Consider the following 14527-nt stretch of genomic DNA (forward strand, 5'->3'; position numbering starts at 1 on the left):
CCCAGATCCAGATGCACCCCACACCTCATGAATGTCCCATCAGCCCCGCTGCCTGTTAAAATCAGTGTGATTGCTGTTCATCTTCCTGCTCCTGACGTGTTCTCTCTGTTTGTTTCAGATTAAGGTGGTGAACGCGTTCCGTAGTTCCATCTACGAGGTGGAGAGTCCACATTCCCGTAGCTCCATCCATAATTTCATGGCCCATCCTGAGTTTTTGCCGCATTCTGAGGAGGAGGCGCCTCGGTTCAGCATCATTGAGGAGAACAGCGACGCGATCGAGGAACTTCACTGATCCTCGGCGAAGGAGAAGCACCTGGCAGCAAGGAGCTCCTCCTCCTTCCCCTCCTCTTCATCACATCCACCAGCTGGGTTGTTGCTCTGAGGAGGGGCATCATGACTCACCCTCTCATCAGCACACATCCTCGCCCCACGCTGCCTCCATCCTGACTGTGATGTTGTTCAGTTTGTTCCTCCATCGCCTCCATCCCATCAGCTGGGAAGCGGTGCCTCCTCACCAGGAATACCTGCTTCTCGTTTAGACTCCCTCAGTTCACTTATAGAAATCTTCCTCCCCTTTTCACCTCTGCATGCTGCAGTGCATCATGGGAAGGCAGTTTGTTCTCTTCCCAACACGGCAGCATGCAGAGACGACCCGCTCTCCGACCTCGTCCCGTCTGAGCCGGGTTCTGTTTCCCCCTGCCCCGGTTTATCTGCAGCGTCTGTCTTAACCTGATGCATGTTTTGATTTCCTGTTGAGTCGCATGATGGCCGCGAGTCCAGCTGTTTGGACGCGTCTCTGTTCAGAGCTCCATGATCTTCCTGTCTGTCCCACGTTGGAGAACCTGAAGGAAACATCCGGCAGATCTTTTGCTGTTTCGCCACGACATGGTCGGCTCTGTTGATCACTACCGTCGCATTAAACACTAACCGCTTCGTTTCGTTCCCCTCCCCTCTGACGCCGCACGGCGGAGACGCCGGCGCCGGTCGGCCCATCTGAGCTGCACCGGGTCAGGTTCAACTTAAAGGGGTATTATTATGTATTTTCCAGGCACAAAGTGCCATTTTATAACACAATCAAGTAACTATTGTACCTTCAGTTCTAAAAATGCTGTATATATTAAACATGACCTAAAATAAATTTCTTTACAATTTAACGCTTTGAAATTGGGACTCTGTCACCTTTAGAAGCTCCTGTTCTTTCTGACACTTTCTGCTTGGAGACTGCAGCTCAGTTAAACTACACACTTCTTCACCCAGAGTGGTTTCCATGCAGATTAAAGGATTTCTCAAACATGTATGAAAGAATCAAGGCAACACTCCAGGTAGGTTTTTGATACCTGGAGTGTTGCCTCCAGGTGTTGCCTCCTGGAGGAATAACATCATAACCTGATGTACAGCTCAAAATTTTGCATAATACCCCCCCTTTAAAAATCACAGAAAAAATCAGAACTCATTTCAAACAGCAGCGTGTTTAGCGTTTGCCCCGACTCAAACGTAGAGCCCACTTTTCCTGCTGTGCATGATGGAGGCCTGGCTGGAGCTCCACCTCCCCATCACAGAGGCCCCGCCCCCTCAGGCAGCTGAACGAAGCTTCCTCTGCTCCCGTCATCAAACACTAAGGAGTTTAAACATTCAGAAGGAGCTGACTGCAGTACTGATCCGTTGGTTGGATCAATGCAGGAAGTTCCCTTAAAGTGGAGCCATGAACAGAGTCAGAATGAGGCTGCAGACACAGACTGGCAGAGCACAAAGCTTCTAAAGCCAGTAATGGACAGTAGGCTCAGTGTCTGCAGCTACAAGCTCCTGGGTCCCTCGTCGTCAGGCCTTCCTGGAGTGCCCATATCATTTGTCGCCAGGAGCTCTTGGAGCTCATGGATCGGCCAATGCCAGAAAGTCCTGGGTTTTCCGCCAGGTGCTCCTGCGTCTTCGACCAACGGGCAGCTCTAGAGCTCCTGGGTCGCTCACCTCTGGGCGTTCCCTGATCGCTCGCCACTGGGCGGTCTTGGGTCGTTCGTCATCAGGCGCTCCTGGATCGCTTGTCGCCAGGCGTCCCTGGGTTTTCCGAAACCAGGTGCTCTTGGGTTGTTCGCCATCAGGCACTATCAGATCGATTGCCACTGGGCGTTCCTAGATGGTTCTCCGCCAGGCGCTCCCAGGTCGCTCGCCGCTGAGCGCTCCTGGAGCTCCTGAGTCGTCTGCCGTTGTTTCTCTTCCCTCGTTTGTCTGATTTTCGATGAGCTGTCAGTGACATCACACGGCCAGCAGTGGAGCCGGTGTCTGCTCATCACCATCACCGTTACCCTGGCGACACCGCTCTGCCCTGCTGTGTTGGACAGGCGTTAGTGTGGAGGCCACGCTGAGGTTTATAGGAGACTGATGATGTCACCAGTCGGCCTGTAGAGTTGAATCCACTGTGTCCCCGCCGCTTCCCGCAGCGGCGCGTCCGATCCCTTCAAACAGCCGTCGGCCTCTCCTGACGGAGCCGATGTGCTACTACTGCCATATTTTCCATGACTTGGTTAATCTTTTCCCCTCGACGAGCTTTTTCTAAGTACTCAGAGCCATATTTTCTAGAATGTTGTTTTCCGTCATTATTCCAGAGGCCCCACCCTGCCCTCCAAACACGACCAAAAAGCGAGGAGAAACTCTTCAGTTGTCACTGCCGAACCGTGTTTGAAGGACCTCTCCGATGTTTACATGAGAAGCGGTTTGACCCCCTCATCTGTTCCTCTCCTCAATCTTACTGTTTAACTGAGTAGGAAACCTTTCTTGCATGGTGTTCATATAAAATTCAATGTTTTGTTCATTTTTTACAATTCTTCTGTATTTTTATATTGAGTACTTTTTAATATTTTGCAGATGTATGAATCTGTGTACAGGCTGAGGAGTTTGGTGAGCGTTCAGAACCTGAATGAAAGGAATCTGCCGTGGACTCTGTTTTTACAGCTCCCAATGTTTCTGCCACGTGTGGCGTCCGAGTCACCTGACGTTAGGGCTCCCAAACCTGCAGTGACTTGTTTACTTCCTGTTGGCTGTTCACTTCCCATCAGCCCCTCTGGCTCCAGTTTGGTTTCTTTGTTGTAACGGTTCTGACTTGGTTTGAGTCCAACATTAAACAGGAATGTATCGTTATTCCGCCAACTTCTGGGTTTGTTTGTTCACTGGATCATGTTGTGTCCGGCTCCAGGCTCCGCCCCTCATCCAGAGCTCGGCGCCGGTTGGGTTAGTCATCCGTTTACTGCCTCTGTGGGACTCTGGGTCAGAACCGGGCCTACGATAACCAACTCCTGAGGTTAGTGTTCAGACCCAACCACATTTCAGCCTCGTGCCAAACACTCATTTTGGTCTCTGATCCGTTTCTACACGGAGACGATTACCCAAGTCCAACCGGACCTGAGAACAGAATTCCAGAAAAAACCTGAGCTTAGCGCCGGTAGAACCGGGTTGGGCCAGAGGTTCTTCCAGAACCCAGACTTATCCACCCTGTAGATTCTGACTGCAGCAGTTAGAGCTGAGTGGTTTCCCGGTCCGGCGCCTGGTTCTGGAGCCTGGAACGGGACACAAGGTGCCGCTGCGCTCCGTCTGACTTTCAGGATACTGTGGAGAGGGCGGGACTGTCCAAGCTCTCTGACATCATTTCCTCTTCCTGCTGAACTCCTGCCCCTGACCAGCAGGTGGCGCGTGTGTAAATAATGTCCCATACCGAATGAGGCGAACCAGGAAGTGGGAGAGCGGCCAATCAGCCAATCATCACCCAGCATAGCTTTAAGAATGTTCTGCCAAAGTCGTTTCCATCCTCTCCCCTCCCTCCCTCGGCCTGGTTCAGGATTGTCCCTCTGCTCTTGCCGTAGCCTCAGTGGCTCCGCGGGGCGTCCGGCTGCTTGGACCTCATCCCGGACGCCCCTGCAGCAGCAGAACTTTGTTTTCCATCATGAAGGAGCTTCTTCCGTTACGACCCTGCTCATCGTCTGCAAAACGAACTGGAACATCACAGCTGGAAGCCACATTTACATTCCGTGTGTATTTATCTCCGATATGTACGAATATATATCAGATTTAAATATGAAGGCAGAAATCCGGTTCTCTGTTTGAACTTTGTTGCAAAAAAGACTGAAAGTTTTAGTTTCTGTAATTACTATGATAGCCAGTTATAGGCGTTGGTGTTATTTTTGTATAAACATGATATCATCTATGTGGCATGCATGACATATATACAGACTTTGGTGGTTTAAAGCAATATGTCCGACCTGGTGCGATTGGTTCCGTCGTGTTCTGTGTAGCCAGAAAAAACCCAACAAAACCCAGAAAAAAGAATCAGCAGCTGTTCAGTATCCGTGTTCAATGTTCTGTGTTCTGCATGTTTTAGTACGGAATGACACATCCCAACTGTTGACTCCACTCACACACACACACACACACACACACACACACACACACACAGTCAGTCTCCGTTACACTGAGAGGAGAAAACACTGAGCAAACCTGGAATCTCATCTTTCTGTTCCCATCATTCCTCATCACAGCACTCAGGTTCACAGACTGTCCCTGAACTCATCACTCACTCTCACCAATCTCATCAATGATCTGAAAAACTAAACCTCCGATATCTGGATCAGAATGCAAACTTTCCCATCAGCAGTTTGTCGTCTCCAAAAATTAAAATCTGACGTCAGAAATTCAGTTTCTGAAAAATGATCTGCTGCTTTACGTGTGAACACGTCTTCGAGATTTGTCCAAAGCATTTCTTTTTCTCTCTGGTTGTTGGATGGTTCCATCCGACCCGGTTCAGGTGTCACACCAGATTCTGAGGCGCCCCTGGATCCGGTGTGACACCAGATTAACAGGAACCAGTCTGAAGCTGTAAAACATGACATCCGGACTGTCTGGAACATTTTGGAGGGTTTTATTTTTTTGCGTGAATGTTTTTACCTCTGCAGCTTCCGACTGACGCTGAGAGGGAAAACTGAAATATTCCAAGGAATCCATTTCAGCTCAAATTTAAGAGGCCAATGAAATTATTATTATTATTATTATTAGAAATATTGTTATTAAAGTAAACAAAAGCTGATGCAGTCAGAAATGTTTGAAAAATGTTTTTCAGAATAAAAGCCTGTATTTACTGCTTGATATCGACTCAGATTGTATTTCATTTAAAACTCATCTGGTTCAGATCTGCAGCGCCACCATCTGGCTGCCACCGGCTGCTGCAGACACCTCAGTGTTGGCGCTCAGTTCTGGTTCTGAGCCTCGGTTTAGATTTGGACCAAAACGTCCTGTGCTTCCCCACGTGTGTGTGTGTGTGTGTGTGTGTGTGTGTGAGACTCTCATCCCGTCCGTTTGTCTCTCGTCCTCCTGTTTGCTTCGATCTATGCAACAGAATAGTCCCGTTCTCCACCTGCTTCCTCCTCTTCCTCCCTGTCCACTCGTCTCATTGGTTCTGTGACCTTCGGTTCTCCGTGCAGACAGAAGCACGACACACACACGCTGATGGATGCGTGTGTGTGTGCACACACTCCTGGTTTTTCTTTACTCTTTTGTAAGATATGATCATGTGGAATGCCCTGGTCTTAGTGTCATGTCGTTTGAACAAAAGATGATAATCAAGCAACTGAGAACAAGTTGTTACATAAATATATATATATATATAATATATATATAAATATATACAAATCTATATACATAAAAAATAAAGCCATTGAAATTTGAAATAAAGCTGTGGGTTTGTGGTTCTTTTAAAGATCAAACTGAGTTTTTAGTTTGTTTGTGATGAATAAATGCCGGCTCACCCAGTTCTCCAGAACCGTGGTTTGGATCTGCAGGTTTTGCAGCTCAGTACCTGACGGCTGAATCAGGTCAGAGATAAATGTTCCTGCTCCTCCTTCCCTTCCTGCTTTACTAGTCGGGCCCATTAGATTTGATTTAATTCAGGCTTAATGAAGTTTCTTCAAACGTTGCATTTTTACTGGACTCTGTTTGCTTCCCACTTTAGTCTCTTCTAAATAAACTAATTCTTACGGTTCAGAGCTGAAGCTTCACTGTTTCAAACTGTTTTTATTCTCCGATGTAAAAACGTTGGTTAATATCCTGGATATTTAGCTTCTCTAAGCAGGTTTTGGTTCAAACTGAAAACATTTTCTGTATGGAAGGTTGTTACTGTGACTGTCTCAAGAAGATAGAGCAATCGTTTGCAATCGGAAGGTTGAAGGTTCAATTCCAGCTTCATCCTGTCATGTAAGTTCAGGCGTTGGGAATACTCTGACTGCGCCTTTGCAAAGGTTCTGTTGTTTCTGACAATGAACCCAACAGCAGTTGAACTTCACAGCCCCTTGGGCAGCAACGTTGTTACCTGGGGGGCTATGGGTGGAAAGGATGGCTGAGCATTGGTTTGTTGTTGGACATCTATGAGAAGCACTGAATGTCCACAGCAAACACCACAAGGTGGTTCATAATTGTTCTTAGCTGATTGATGTAGCAGTCAGACCTGCAGGGTTATGTCCTGGTGAAGGCAGAGTGTACAATCTCCTCCTGGTGGAGAGTTAAACATGGTGGCAAGAGAAGCTGCCAGACAGACTGGATGAATCCAACGGCTGGTCTGGGTGAACTGGGAATGTCTGCTGCAGAATTGGTCTCTTTCCTGAAGGAAAATGGAATCTATATGGACCATGCTCATGATTTGTCACTGCGGATGTAGCTTCCAGAAGCTGAAGGTTTTTAATGCCTTTTATGGTTAAAACCACAAAATTTGCTAGTTGACACCAGTGGTGATGGAAGCTGTGAGGCTGAAAGAGGCTTTTAGGGCTTGATAAGTACCAGGAGGCTGGAAGCACTGTGCCTTCTGCTGGGGAACAAAAACTAGGGCCTGGGAGGAATTCGGACAGAGACTTTGAAAAGAGACTTTCATTTCATTCATATTCCTTTATTTAATCAGGTAAACCCCGTTGAGATCTAGATCTCATTTTCAAGAGGGACCTGAGCAAAAAATTTGCAATACATAGCAACCTGGTTACAAGATAAAAACAATTAATACATATGCACAAGTATAAAACAATTTAAAAACAATGACACTGTTTCATAGAATCTTGTTGCCTATCTTTAAGAACTGATCGAAATAAGTCCAGTGAAATCATTTCCGACATCTTAAGTTCAGACTGCAGCTGATTCCACGCTGTGGGGGCAAAACACTGAATGCCTGCTTCCCTTTTTCAGTTCGAAAGCGTGGGACATGCAGAAGAATAATGTTATTGGAGCGAAGAGAACGAGAACTGACAGTTCTATGCAGGAGAGTGGATAAATATGTTGGCATCAAGGAACTTCTGGAAAACAATTCAGCAACTCAGAAGGAAGAAACTGGGCTCATCCCAGTGTGTGAAGAGGGGAACTGCAGACCCAAACGGAGGATATCGTTGGGCAGTGAAAGAAGCACTTTAAGGAGCTCCTCAATCCAGTCACAGTCTTCCATAGCCTGAAGACACGTGAGAATGACATCCATCCATTATCCTACACACTTATCCCTAGAGGGGTCTTCGAAGTTGAATCCACCATGTAATCTGGTTCTGAAGAGTCTGAATCATTCCTACTGCAGAGAAACCAAAATGTTTCAGAGAGTCTCTGCAGTCTGCACTCTGAGAAACTCAAACTCTTCTGTCTGGACCATCAGCAGCCAGTTTGTTCTGTCTGCAGAGATTCAACCACAGGTTCAGGCCCATCGATGAAGCTGCTCAGCAACACAGGAAGAAACTTCAGGAAACTCTGAAACTTTTAAAGAAGAAACTGGAGCTGAAGAAGAAAGTTAAAGAGGAGTTTGATCAGACAGCAGAACACAGGAAGGTCCAGGCCCGACACACAGAGAGGCAGATTGTTGAGCAGTTTAAGAAGCTTCATCAGTTTCTAGCAGAGGAAGAGGAGGCCAGGCTGGCTGCACTGAGGGAGGAAGAGGAGCAGAAGAGAGGGATGATGAAGGAGAAGATGGAGGCTCTGAGCAGAGAGATAGCAGCTCTTTCAGACACAGTCAGAGCCACAGAGGAGGAGCTGAGAGCTGAAGACGTCTCAGGGCTTTAACTCAGGGAACCACAGCGTGTTGGAGACGGTTCACATTGGTCTCTTGGTGTGTTAGCAGAGTCTGTCCAGAGGAAGGGAGACTTAGTCTGGATTTTTGCGTATTGGGGTTTTTGATTGTAAATACTCAGCAGCATCTCCACCAGCTGCTCCCACAGTTCTTTCATTAAAGAAGAAACTCCAGAGGATCAGAGTGAATCTGGACTGGGACGGAGGAAAACTGACGTTCTCCGATCTGGATACTAGCACACACACACACCTTCACACACACCTTCAGTGAGAACATGTTTCCTTTCATCACCACTATGGATAAAGCAGAAATCTTACCGATGAAGATCTCAGTCAGCAAACAGCAGATCAGATGAAACTCAGTGGAAATTATCATCTGGTTGTTTTCATGAGCAGGTAAACGTTGAAAGCTCTGCTGATGGAAACAAACTGAGATCCAAACATCCAGACTGAAAAACGCTGCAGAGTCTCCATTCGGTTCCTGATTATTTCCAAGGTTGGAGCGCCATCCGATGGACTCTTCCGGTATATCACTTTGTCAGATGTTTGTCATTAAGTAATGTGATTTTTTTTCCCCGTTACCTCTTTGACCAGTCCTGTCAAGAAAACATTTTTCTAAATGAATATACTTTATTTTTCCCTGTGGGATTAATAAAGTCTGCGACCGGCTGGCGATCTGCCCAGGGTGACTCCGCCTCTCCACCAGGGACAAGGGTGTGTGAAAATGGATGGATGGATTAATAAAGCATATTCATTCATTCATAATCAGTCTCAAATCTGTCTGAAGGGACTTTCTTTTTAGTCACTGAAAATATTTTCAGATGATAATTTAAATAAAGAAACAGACAAAAAATAAAATATTTCTTTAACTTTAAGTGGAGAATGACAAGGTAACCTTCATTTGACATTTAATCAATGGACTCTGGATGTTTTAGAGAAAATTAAGGCAAAATATGATCAATTAGTTTTTACCTGGTTGAACTGAAAGTATGGCTAACTAGCTAGTTAGCCCTAATGTTTCGTATTATCAAAATATCACACAAAAATAATCTGAAAAGAGGTTTTTAAATAATTGGAGGGAAAACGTCAATTTAAGCCAATGTGAGCTGAAACCTTAATTCACCTAATAACTGGTTGTTTCACGTCAACAAAGTAAAAACACAGCATTTAATTTGAAAATATCAAACTTTTTATTGAATGAAAGATTTCACACAAAACTGAGAGCATTAACACAAGAAACCCAACATCAAACATGTTTATCATTTCTAATCTACGGAAGCCTCTAGGGGACATGGAGGTTTTTGTCTTTCGCGTTCTCGCGCAGTAATGTACCAGTCTGCTGCAAGGTTTTTCCATCAACTGTTAGTGTGATATCTGAAGTTTTATATCTTTTCTGTAGAGTTTTTAAAAAACACAAACTATCTGGAATATTTTTGAGTTATTTTCGTGGTTTAATAGTCATTTGAGTTTTGATTATGTCCTTTAATAAAGTTCTGTTTCCCATCTCAAGCTTACAAACATGAAAACGCAATTTATAGATTGAAAATCAATCAGTTTTTTACACCAAAGAGTAAATAATGTATAAAAAGTTTTTTACTGAGGCTCTTACAGGCGTTTGAACATTTAAATTAACTTATTAAACTGTGACTGTGTACAGAACAACCAGGATGTGTTTGCTAATTTATTGCGAGGAAACGCAAAAGAAAAAGACATTCCCACATGTCCCTCAGGGGCCTCCGTACAGAACACTTAAATAAAGTTAAACTTGACAGAAATGCTGTCAGGGACCCGGATTTAACCGCCACCATCTTCATCACTCCTGCTGCTGCTTCTCAGGCATCATCACCATCACCTCCCCCTCCATCACCACCTTGTCCTTGGCGGAGCACGTCACGGCGATGAAGGCGAACGACATCTTGATTTTACGCACTTCCGCCTCAGCCAGAACCTCCTCGCCGACGAAGAGCGGTGCCGGGAAGCGGATCTCCTGGTACATGAAGACGCTGCCGGGGCCGGGCATCCGGGTGCCGAGCACCGCCGACATCAGGCCGTTGATGAGGACGCCGTGGACGATGGGCGCCTCGAAGGACGTGGTGCTGGCGTAGGCCGGGTCGACGTGGAGCGGGTTGCTGTCGCCCGTTAGCTCGGCGAACAGCTCCACGTCGCGCGCCGAGAACGCTTTGGTGATGGAGGCGCGCTGGCCGACGTGGAGGCGCCGTCCGAGGGGCGGGGCCAACGGGAGGCGGAAGGGGCGGAGCCTAACGCAGAGTGGCGTCCAGACTGATGTCATCCTGCTTCAGTCCAGCTGCAGGTCGCGGCTGTTTCCAGTCAGCGCCAGGAGGAACGGAGACACCTGAACGCACCACAAGGTCAGAGTCAGCAAATAAAGTTTATTTCTATTCAAGTGAGTTGTAGTTTTAATCAGCAACAGAAATATAACAGGAAAAATAATATTAAAATGAATTAAACATACTTAAAAATTAAAAAATCTTGACTATATAAACATTTTAAAATACAACAGACCAATAAAAAAAGTTATTAATGAAAAGATTGTTAAATAAAAAAATTATCTAATATAGTGAACATAAATATTTGTATTTGAGAAACATAAATACAAATAGCATGCAGCTATACAAATAAAAAAAGCAAAATTAGAAAATTATCTCACCTAGAAGAAACTAAAACGTTTTATGGCTCTCAGTCGTTCTGTTATTTTTACTCAAATAAAATCACATCAAGTTAAAACTTTTAGCAAATTTGTCTTCAGATGATGCAAGTCAGGATATTATTAAATTACTCTGGTTACTTTTTAAGCCACAATTATAAGTTTAAAAGTTTAAATGTTTTCCCTTATTATAATATAACAGAACTTTATATTGTGTTATTAAGTAAAATCCATTATAAAAATTTTAAATTGCTCAAGTAAAATTAAAACAAGCTAAAACTTTTAGCAAACTGCATTTGGGTCAGAATTAGTTTTTAGCTAAATTACTTTGGTTGTTTTTCATCCATAATTATGAGTTTAATTTATGGAAATAAATGTTCTTCTGTCTAAAAATAAAGAAAAACACAACTTTGTGTCAGGTTATTAAATAAAGAATTAAATTAGTATTTCAGCTGGAACCGCTCACATCAGAACCTGAGTTTAGGTTCTGCAGCAGAGTCCGGTCCAGATCGTGGATCCCTGTTGTTCCTTCAGCAGTTTGGCTCCATTTCTGCTCTGGAGTCGAGAACAAACCGACTTTTTGAGCTGAAAGTGGTTCTGATGCGGCTTCCTGTTCGCCCGGCGATGAGCCGGGCAGCAACGTCGCTGATAGGAGCGACGACGTTTTACAAGAACGCAGCAAAAGTCTTACAGCTGCAGAAAGCATCTTCCTCAGATGATCAGCCAATCAGAATCAAGATGGAAACATGATCAGCCAATCAGGTTGATCATGGGACATTTTAAATCTTATAGGGAAAGATTTTTAAATCTTCTTAAACTGGAAACCGTTAGTCACAACATACAGTCTGTAATTAGTCATATTTATTTTTCTTGTTATTTTTATTGAACATTAATGGAAAGTGGGACCACAAACATCCACCGACGTTTACTAAAATCCATTCATCAAAGTTACTTTGTATTTCAGCGCCTTGAAATTGGGCCTCTGTCTCTTTAAGAAGCTCCTGCTCTCTCTGAAGCTCCTCCTTCAGGAAGTCGTCCCAACATGGCTCCTCTATTAACCCTTTAACGTTTTTACCAGTGTTGCTCTGAGAAGCAGCTCCTATAATGAGATCAGCAGATGTTTGCTAATTGCTGCTGGCTAGTCTGAAGGAGCCGAGTCTAGAAGGCGGGGCTAGGTCCAACCAGGCGTTTTGAACAGCTGAATGGTTGCCATAGAGATTAAAGGTTAGGTATGTTTCATAAAACAAAACAAAAAAAGTCGATTTAACAAGGTACTGCCCCTTTAAATTTGGAAATCACTGATGACCAAGATGTACTGACCTGCAAAACCCTGAAGGCGCAGGCCCGGTTCTGGTAGAACCCCTGCAGGGTGAGGGAGCTCCACAGCTTCACCAAACCCCTGGAACAGAACCCAGAGGAGAGAAATGAAAACCCAAACCGGCTCCAGGATCTGCGGGCGGAGCCAGCTTCGGACCGGTACCTGCTGGGAACACGCAGCAGAGCGGTCAGCGTCTCCTCATCGTACTTCAGCACGTCCACATTCAGCGCCGCTCCGACCTGAAGAACACCAGCACCGAGTTATCAGAGGAAAGGTCTGGATCCGAGCGGCTGGGCAGAACCGAACCGTGAGGATCCCACCTCTCCGAACAAACTCCTCAGGCAGGAAGTGATGAAGGTCTTCAGGTCGACGGCGCTCACTCTGGCCGACTCATCCTCCAGCACCCTGGGGGGGAGATCGGACTTAACGCGAACAAACAGAACCAGTGCACAGGGTTCCCAAAGATTCCCAAAAAGCATTGACCTCTGACCTCCTTAGCAAACCCACAGACAAGATATGTAAACAAACATCAACTTTTTTATTCACTAATTAATAATTATTACATTAATTCAGCGTAAATGCTAACATTGCACCGTCTGATTTTAAACCGCCACGGAGTTCTGCAGCAGAAAGTTTTATTATCAGATCATATATATCACCATTGTTCCTCACAATCCCCTCTTTTGATAAGAAAATATGTAATATTTTATATTGATCACATCAGATGCTATTTTATTCCCACAGTTTTCATGGATTTTGTCTTGACAGAAACTTTTCCACTTCTTGCTGCTTGAAAAACAAAGCAGTTTTTTTTTTTTTAAAGATTAACAAAAAAACAAACATGATGAAGAACTTAAAATAAAGACATTTCTGGGATTAATTTTTTTTTTATTTTGTAAATTATTTTTCTTATCTTCCCTCCAACTTTCTTAAGTCCCTACAGTGCCCTCTGGTGGCCCCAGGTGGCCCGCGGCCCCCACTTTGGCAAACACAGGTCTAAGTAGTCGAAACTTACAGACGGACTTTGAGGTAGTGATGCGGCGAAGCGTTTTTCAGTACGACCCGTTGGTACCCAGAAGATTCTGCCTCCTCAGTGCCCGCTCTCATTTTCTGCAGACTGGAAACTCTATAGAGGAAAAGGTCACAGAACATGACCTTGAGAGGTCACAGGGCAGAAAATAGCGGTCCAATTCTTTCACTTCTGATAGCCGATCCAGAAATCTGTTGGTTGATCTCTTCAAACGAATAAATCAGAAACCTGAAGGATGCAATCATTTACATTTTTTTCCTACAGTCAGTGAACACACCACAGCTCCTCTATTAACAGGTTTTCCTGCACAAGGAGTTTTGGTTTTAATGAATAGTTAAGAGGTTTTTATTTACAGAAATGTATTCGAAGGTTTCAAGGGTCTGGATCATTAACTGGACTCAACAGAACCAGAACAGAGAAGAAATAGGAACATTTTAATCAAGTCTGTTAGCATTCAAGCTAATAGAAGCTCATTTTTAAAATACTGTATTTCTAAAAATCTTTTGGACAAATCGCTGGACGTAATGAAAACAAACGACGAGCCGGAAAATAAAGTTCAGAAATTTAAAAGGCTCATATCTACATAAAGAAAATCATAAAAATTACAAAAAATCAAGACTGAAATTTTATTCTTACTAAAATATACCTTTATTCCAAATAAAACGTAGGACATGTAGTTTGAAATAAACAAACTGAAAACTATGCGTGATGAATCTATATTAACACTTTCCACAATGAGGGGCAGAAAATGCCGAACCTTTTATGACATTTTGACTTTTAGCTGTAGAACGGATTAACGGTCGCCTGGAGAATCAACAACAGCGTCGTACTCAGACTGGACCACCGACAGATCTGAAACACCGACAGACTGGGGTTACACCTTCCAACCCCAGGAGGAGGTCAGGGCGGAGCAGCAAGTAGCTCCAGGCCGCTAGAACATCTCTGGATCGGATCGGAATCTCCAGAACTCTGACGGAACACCATAAATGTTTTTACTCACCGTCTACATGTCCGTGGAAAGAGAACTGTGGCGTGTTTACCCTGCCGCCATGAAAATTATTGACGCATGCGCACTTACCTCATAACGCTCTGTGAACAGGAGGTCTCACTCTGTCACAGGAACCGATCTTGTTCATTTTAATCGGGAGTTTTTCCTCAAACGGCAAACTTAACTTGGATATTCTTGGAGTATTTTGAATGTATATGAACTGATTTATGTTGACCAGAGCTAAAATTAAGATTTGGAAAAATTATATAAAAGAAATACAGTACATTCTTGCTCAAATACGTTTTCTATGTTCTTCTGTGACTTGTTTTAATCTATTTAAAACAGTAAAAACTAATTTTACTGTTTGGTATGTTATAAAGTACTTGCATTCAAATTTTATCAGAATATTCCTTATCTGTTGAGCTGTATCTAATTGTTTGGATGTTGTCTGGAAAAAAATCC

General features: G+C 44.3%; 3 protein-coding genes across 7 annotated transcripts in view; 1 reads left to right on the forward strand and 2 right to left on the reverse strand.

Annotated features, from left to right (window-relative positions):
- The window catches only part of LOC102236786 (plasma membrane calcium-transporting ATPase 1-like), a 68881-nt gene extending 63754 nt beyond the window's left edge, over positions 1 to 5127 (forward strand). For 2 of the 4 annotated variants that reach the window (XM_005810634.2, XM_005810633.2), the window contains one exon: positions 119 to 207. In XM_005810634.2, the coding sequence (XP_005810691.1) occupies positions 119 to 123 (5 nt within the window). In that variant the 3' untranslated portion in view covers positions 124 to 207. Of the gene's footprint in view, positions 1 to 118 lie in introns of all 4 variants that reach the window. The other 2 variants (XM_005810636.2, XM_005810635.2) reach the window with 1 other exon arrangement.
- Positions 5128 to 9230: 4103 nt separating this feature from the next.
- Positions 9231 to 10370, reverse strand: LOC111605755 (hydroxyacyl-thioester dehydratase type 2, mitochondrial-like). Its single transcript, XM_023325095.1, has one exon. The coding sequence runs from the start codon at positions 10352 to 10354 to the stop codon at positions 9878 to 9880; it is 477 nt and encodes a 158-aa protein (XP_023180863.1). The 5' UTR covers positions 10355 to 10370; the 3' UTR covers positions 9231 to 9877.
- rpp14 (ribonuclease P/MRP subunit p14) lies at positions 10331 to 14445 on the reverse strand. Of its 2 annotated transcripts, none has more exons than XM_005810632.2 (6): positions 14078 to 14445; positions 13063 to 13173; positions 12368 to 12452; positions 12210 to 12286; positions 12050 to 12128; positions 10331 to 10417 (listed from the first exon to the last, which is right to left on the reverse strand). In XM_005810632.2, exons 2-6 carry the CDS (start codon positions 13152 to 13154, stop codon positions 10361 to 10363), a joined length of 390 nt encoding a protein of 129 aa, XP_005810689.1. In that variant the 5' UTR covers positions 13155 to 13173; positions 14078 to 14445; the 3' UTR covers positions 10331 to 10360. The 2 variants fall into 2 exon arrangements, with proteins under 2 accessions (XP_005810689.1, XP_023180864.1); XM_023325096.1 differs by lacking the exon at positions 14078 to 14445 and adding an exon at positions 13835 to 13923.
- Positions 14446 to 14527: the final 82 nt, after the last annotated feature.

This window comes from Xiphophorus maculatus, chromosome 20 (assembly GCF_002775205.1).
Source record: "Xiphophorus maculatus strain JP 163 A chromosome 20, X_maculatus-5.0-male, whole genome shotgun sequence".
Lineage (NCBI taxonomy): Eukaryota > Metazoa > Chordata > Actinopteri > Cyprinodontiformes > Poeciliidae > Xiphophorus > Xiphophorus maculatus.

What these genes read in the sequence shown, in the direction of transcription:
- LOC111605755 (XM_023325095.1), bottom strand. Translation starts at nt 10,354, where the DNA reads ATGACATCAGTCTGGACGCCACTCTGCGTTAGGCTCCGCCCCTTCCGC.
- rpp14 (XM_005810632.2), bottom strand. Translation starts at nt 13,154, where the DNA reads ATGAGAGCGGGCACTGAGGAGGCAGAATCTTCTGGGTACCAACGGGTC. An exon ending in CACTACCTCAAAGTCCGTCT is followed by an intron (nt 12,453 to 13,062) that starts GTAAGTTTCGAC and finishes TCTCCCCCCCAG; the next exon opens with GGTGCTGGAGGATGAGTCGG. An exon ending in TGAGGAGTTTGTTCGGAGAG is followed by an intron (nt 12,287 to 12,367) that starts GTGGGATCCTCA and finishes GGTGTTCTTCAG; the next exon opens with GTCGGAGCGGCGCTGAATGT.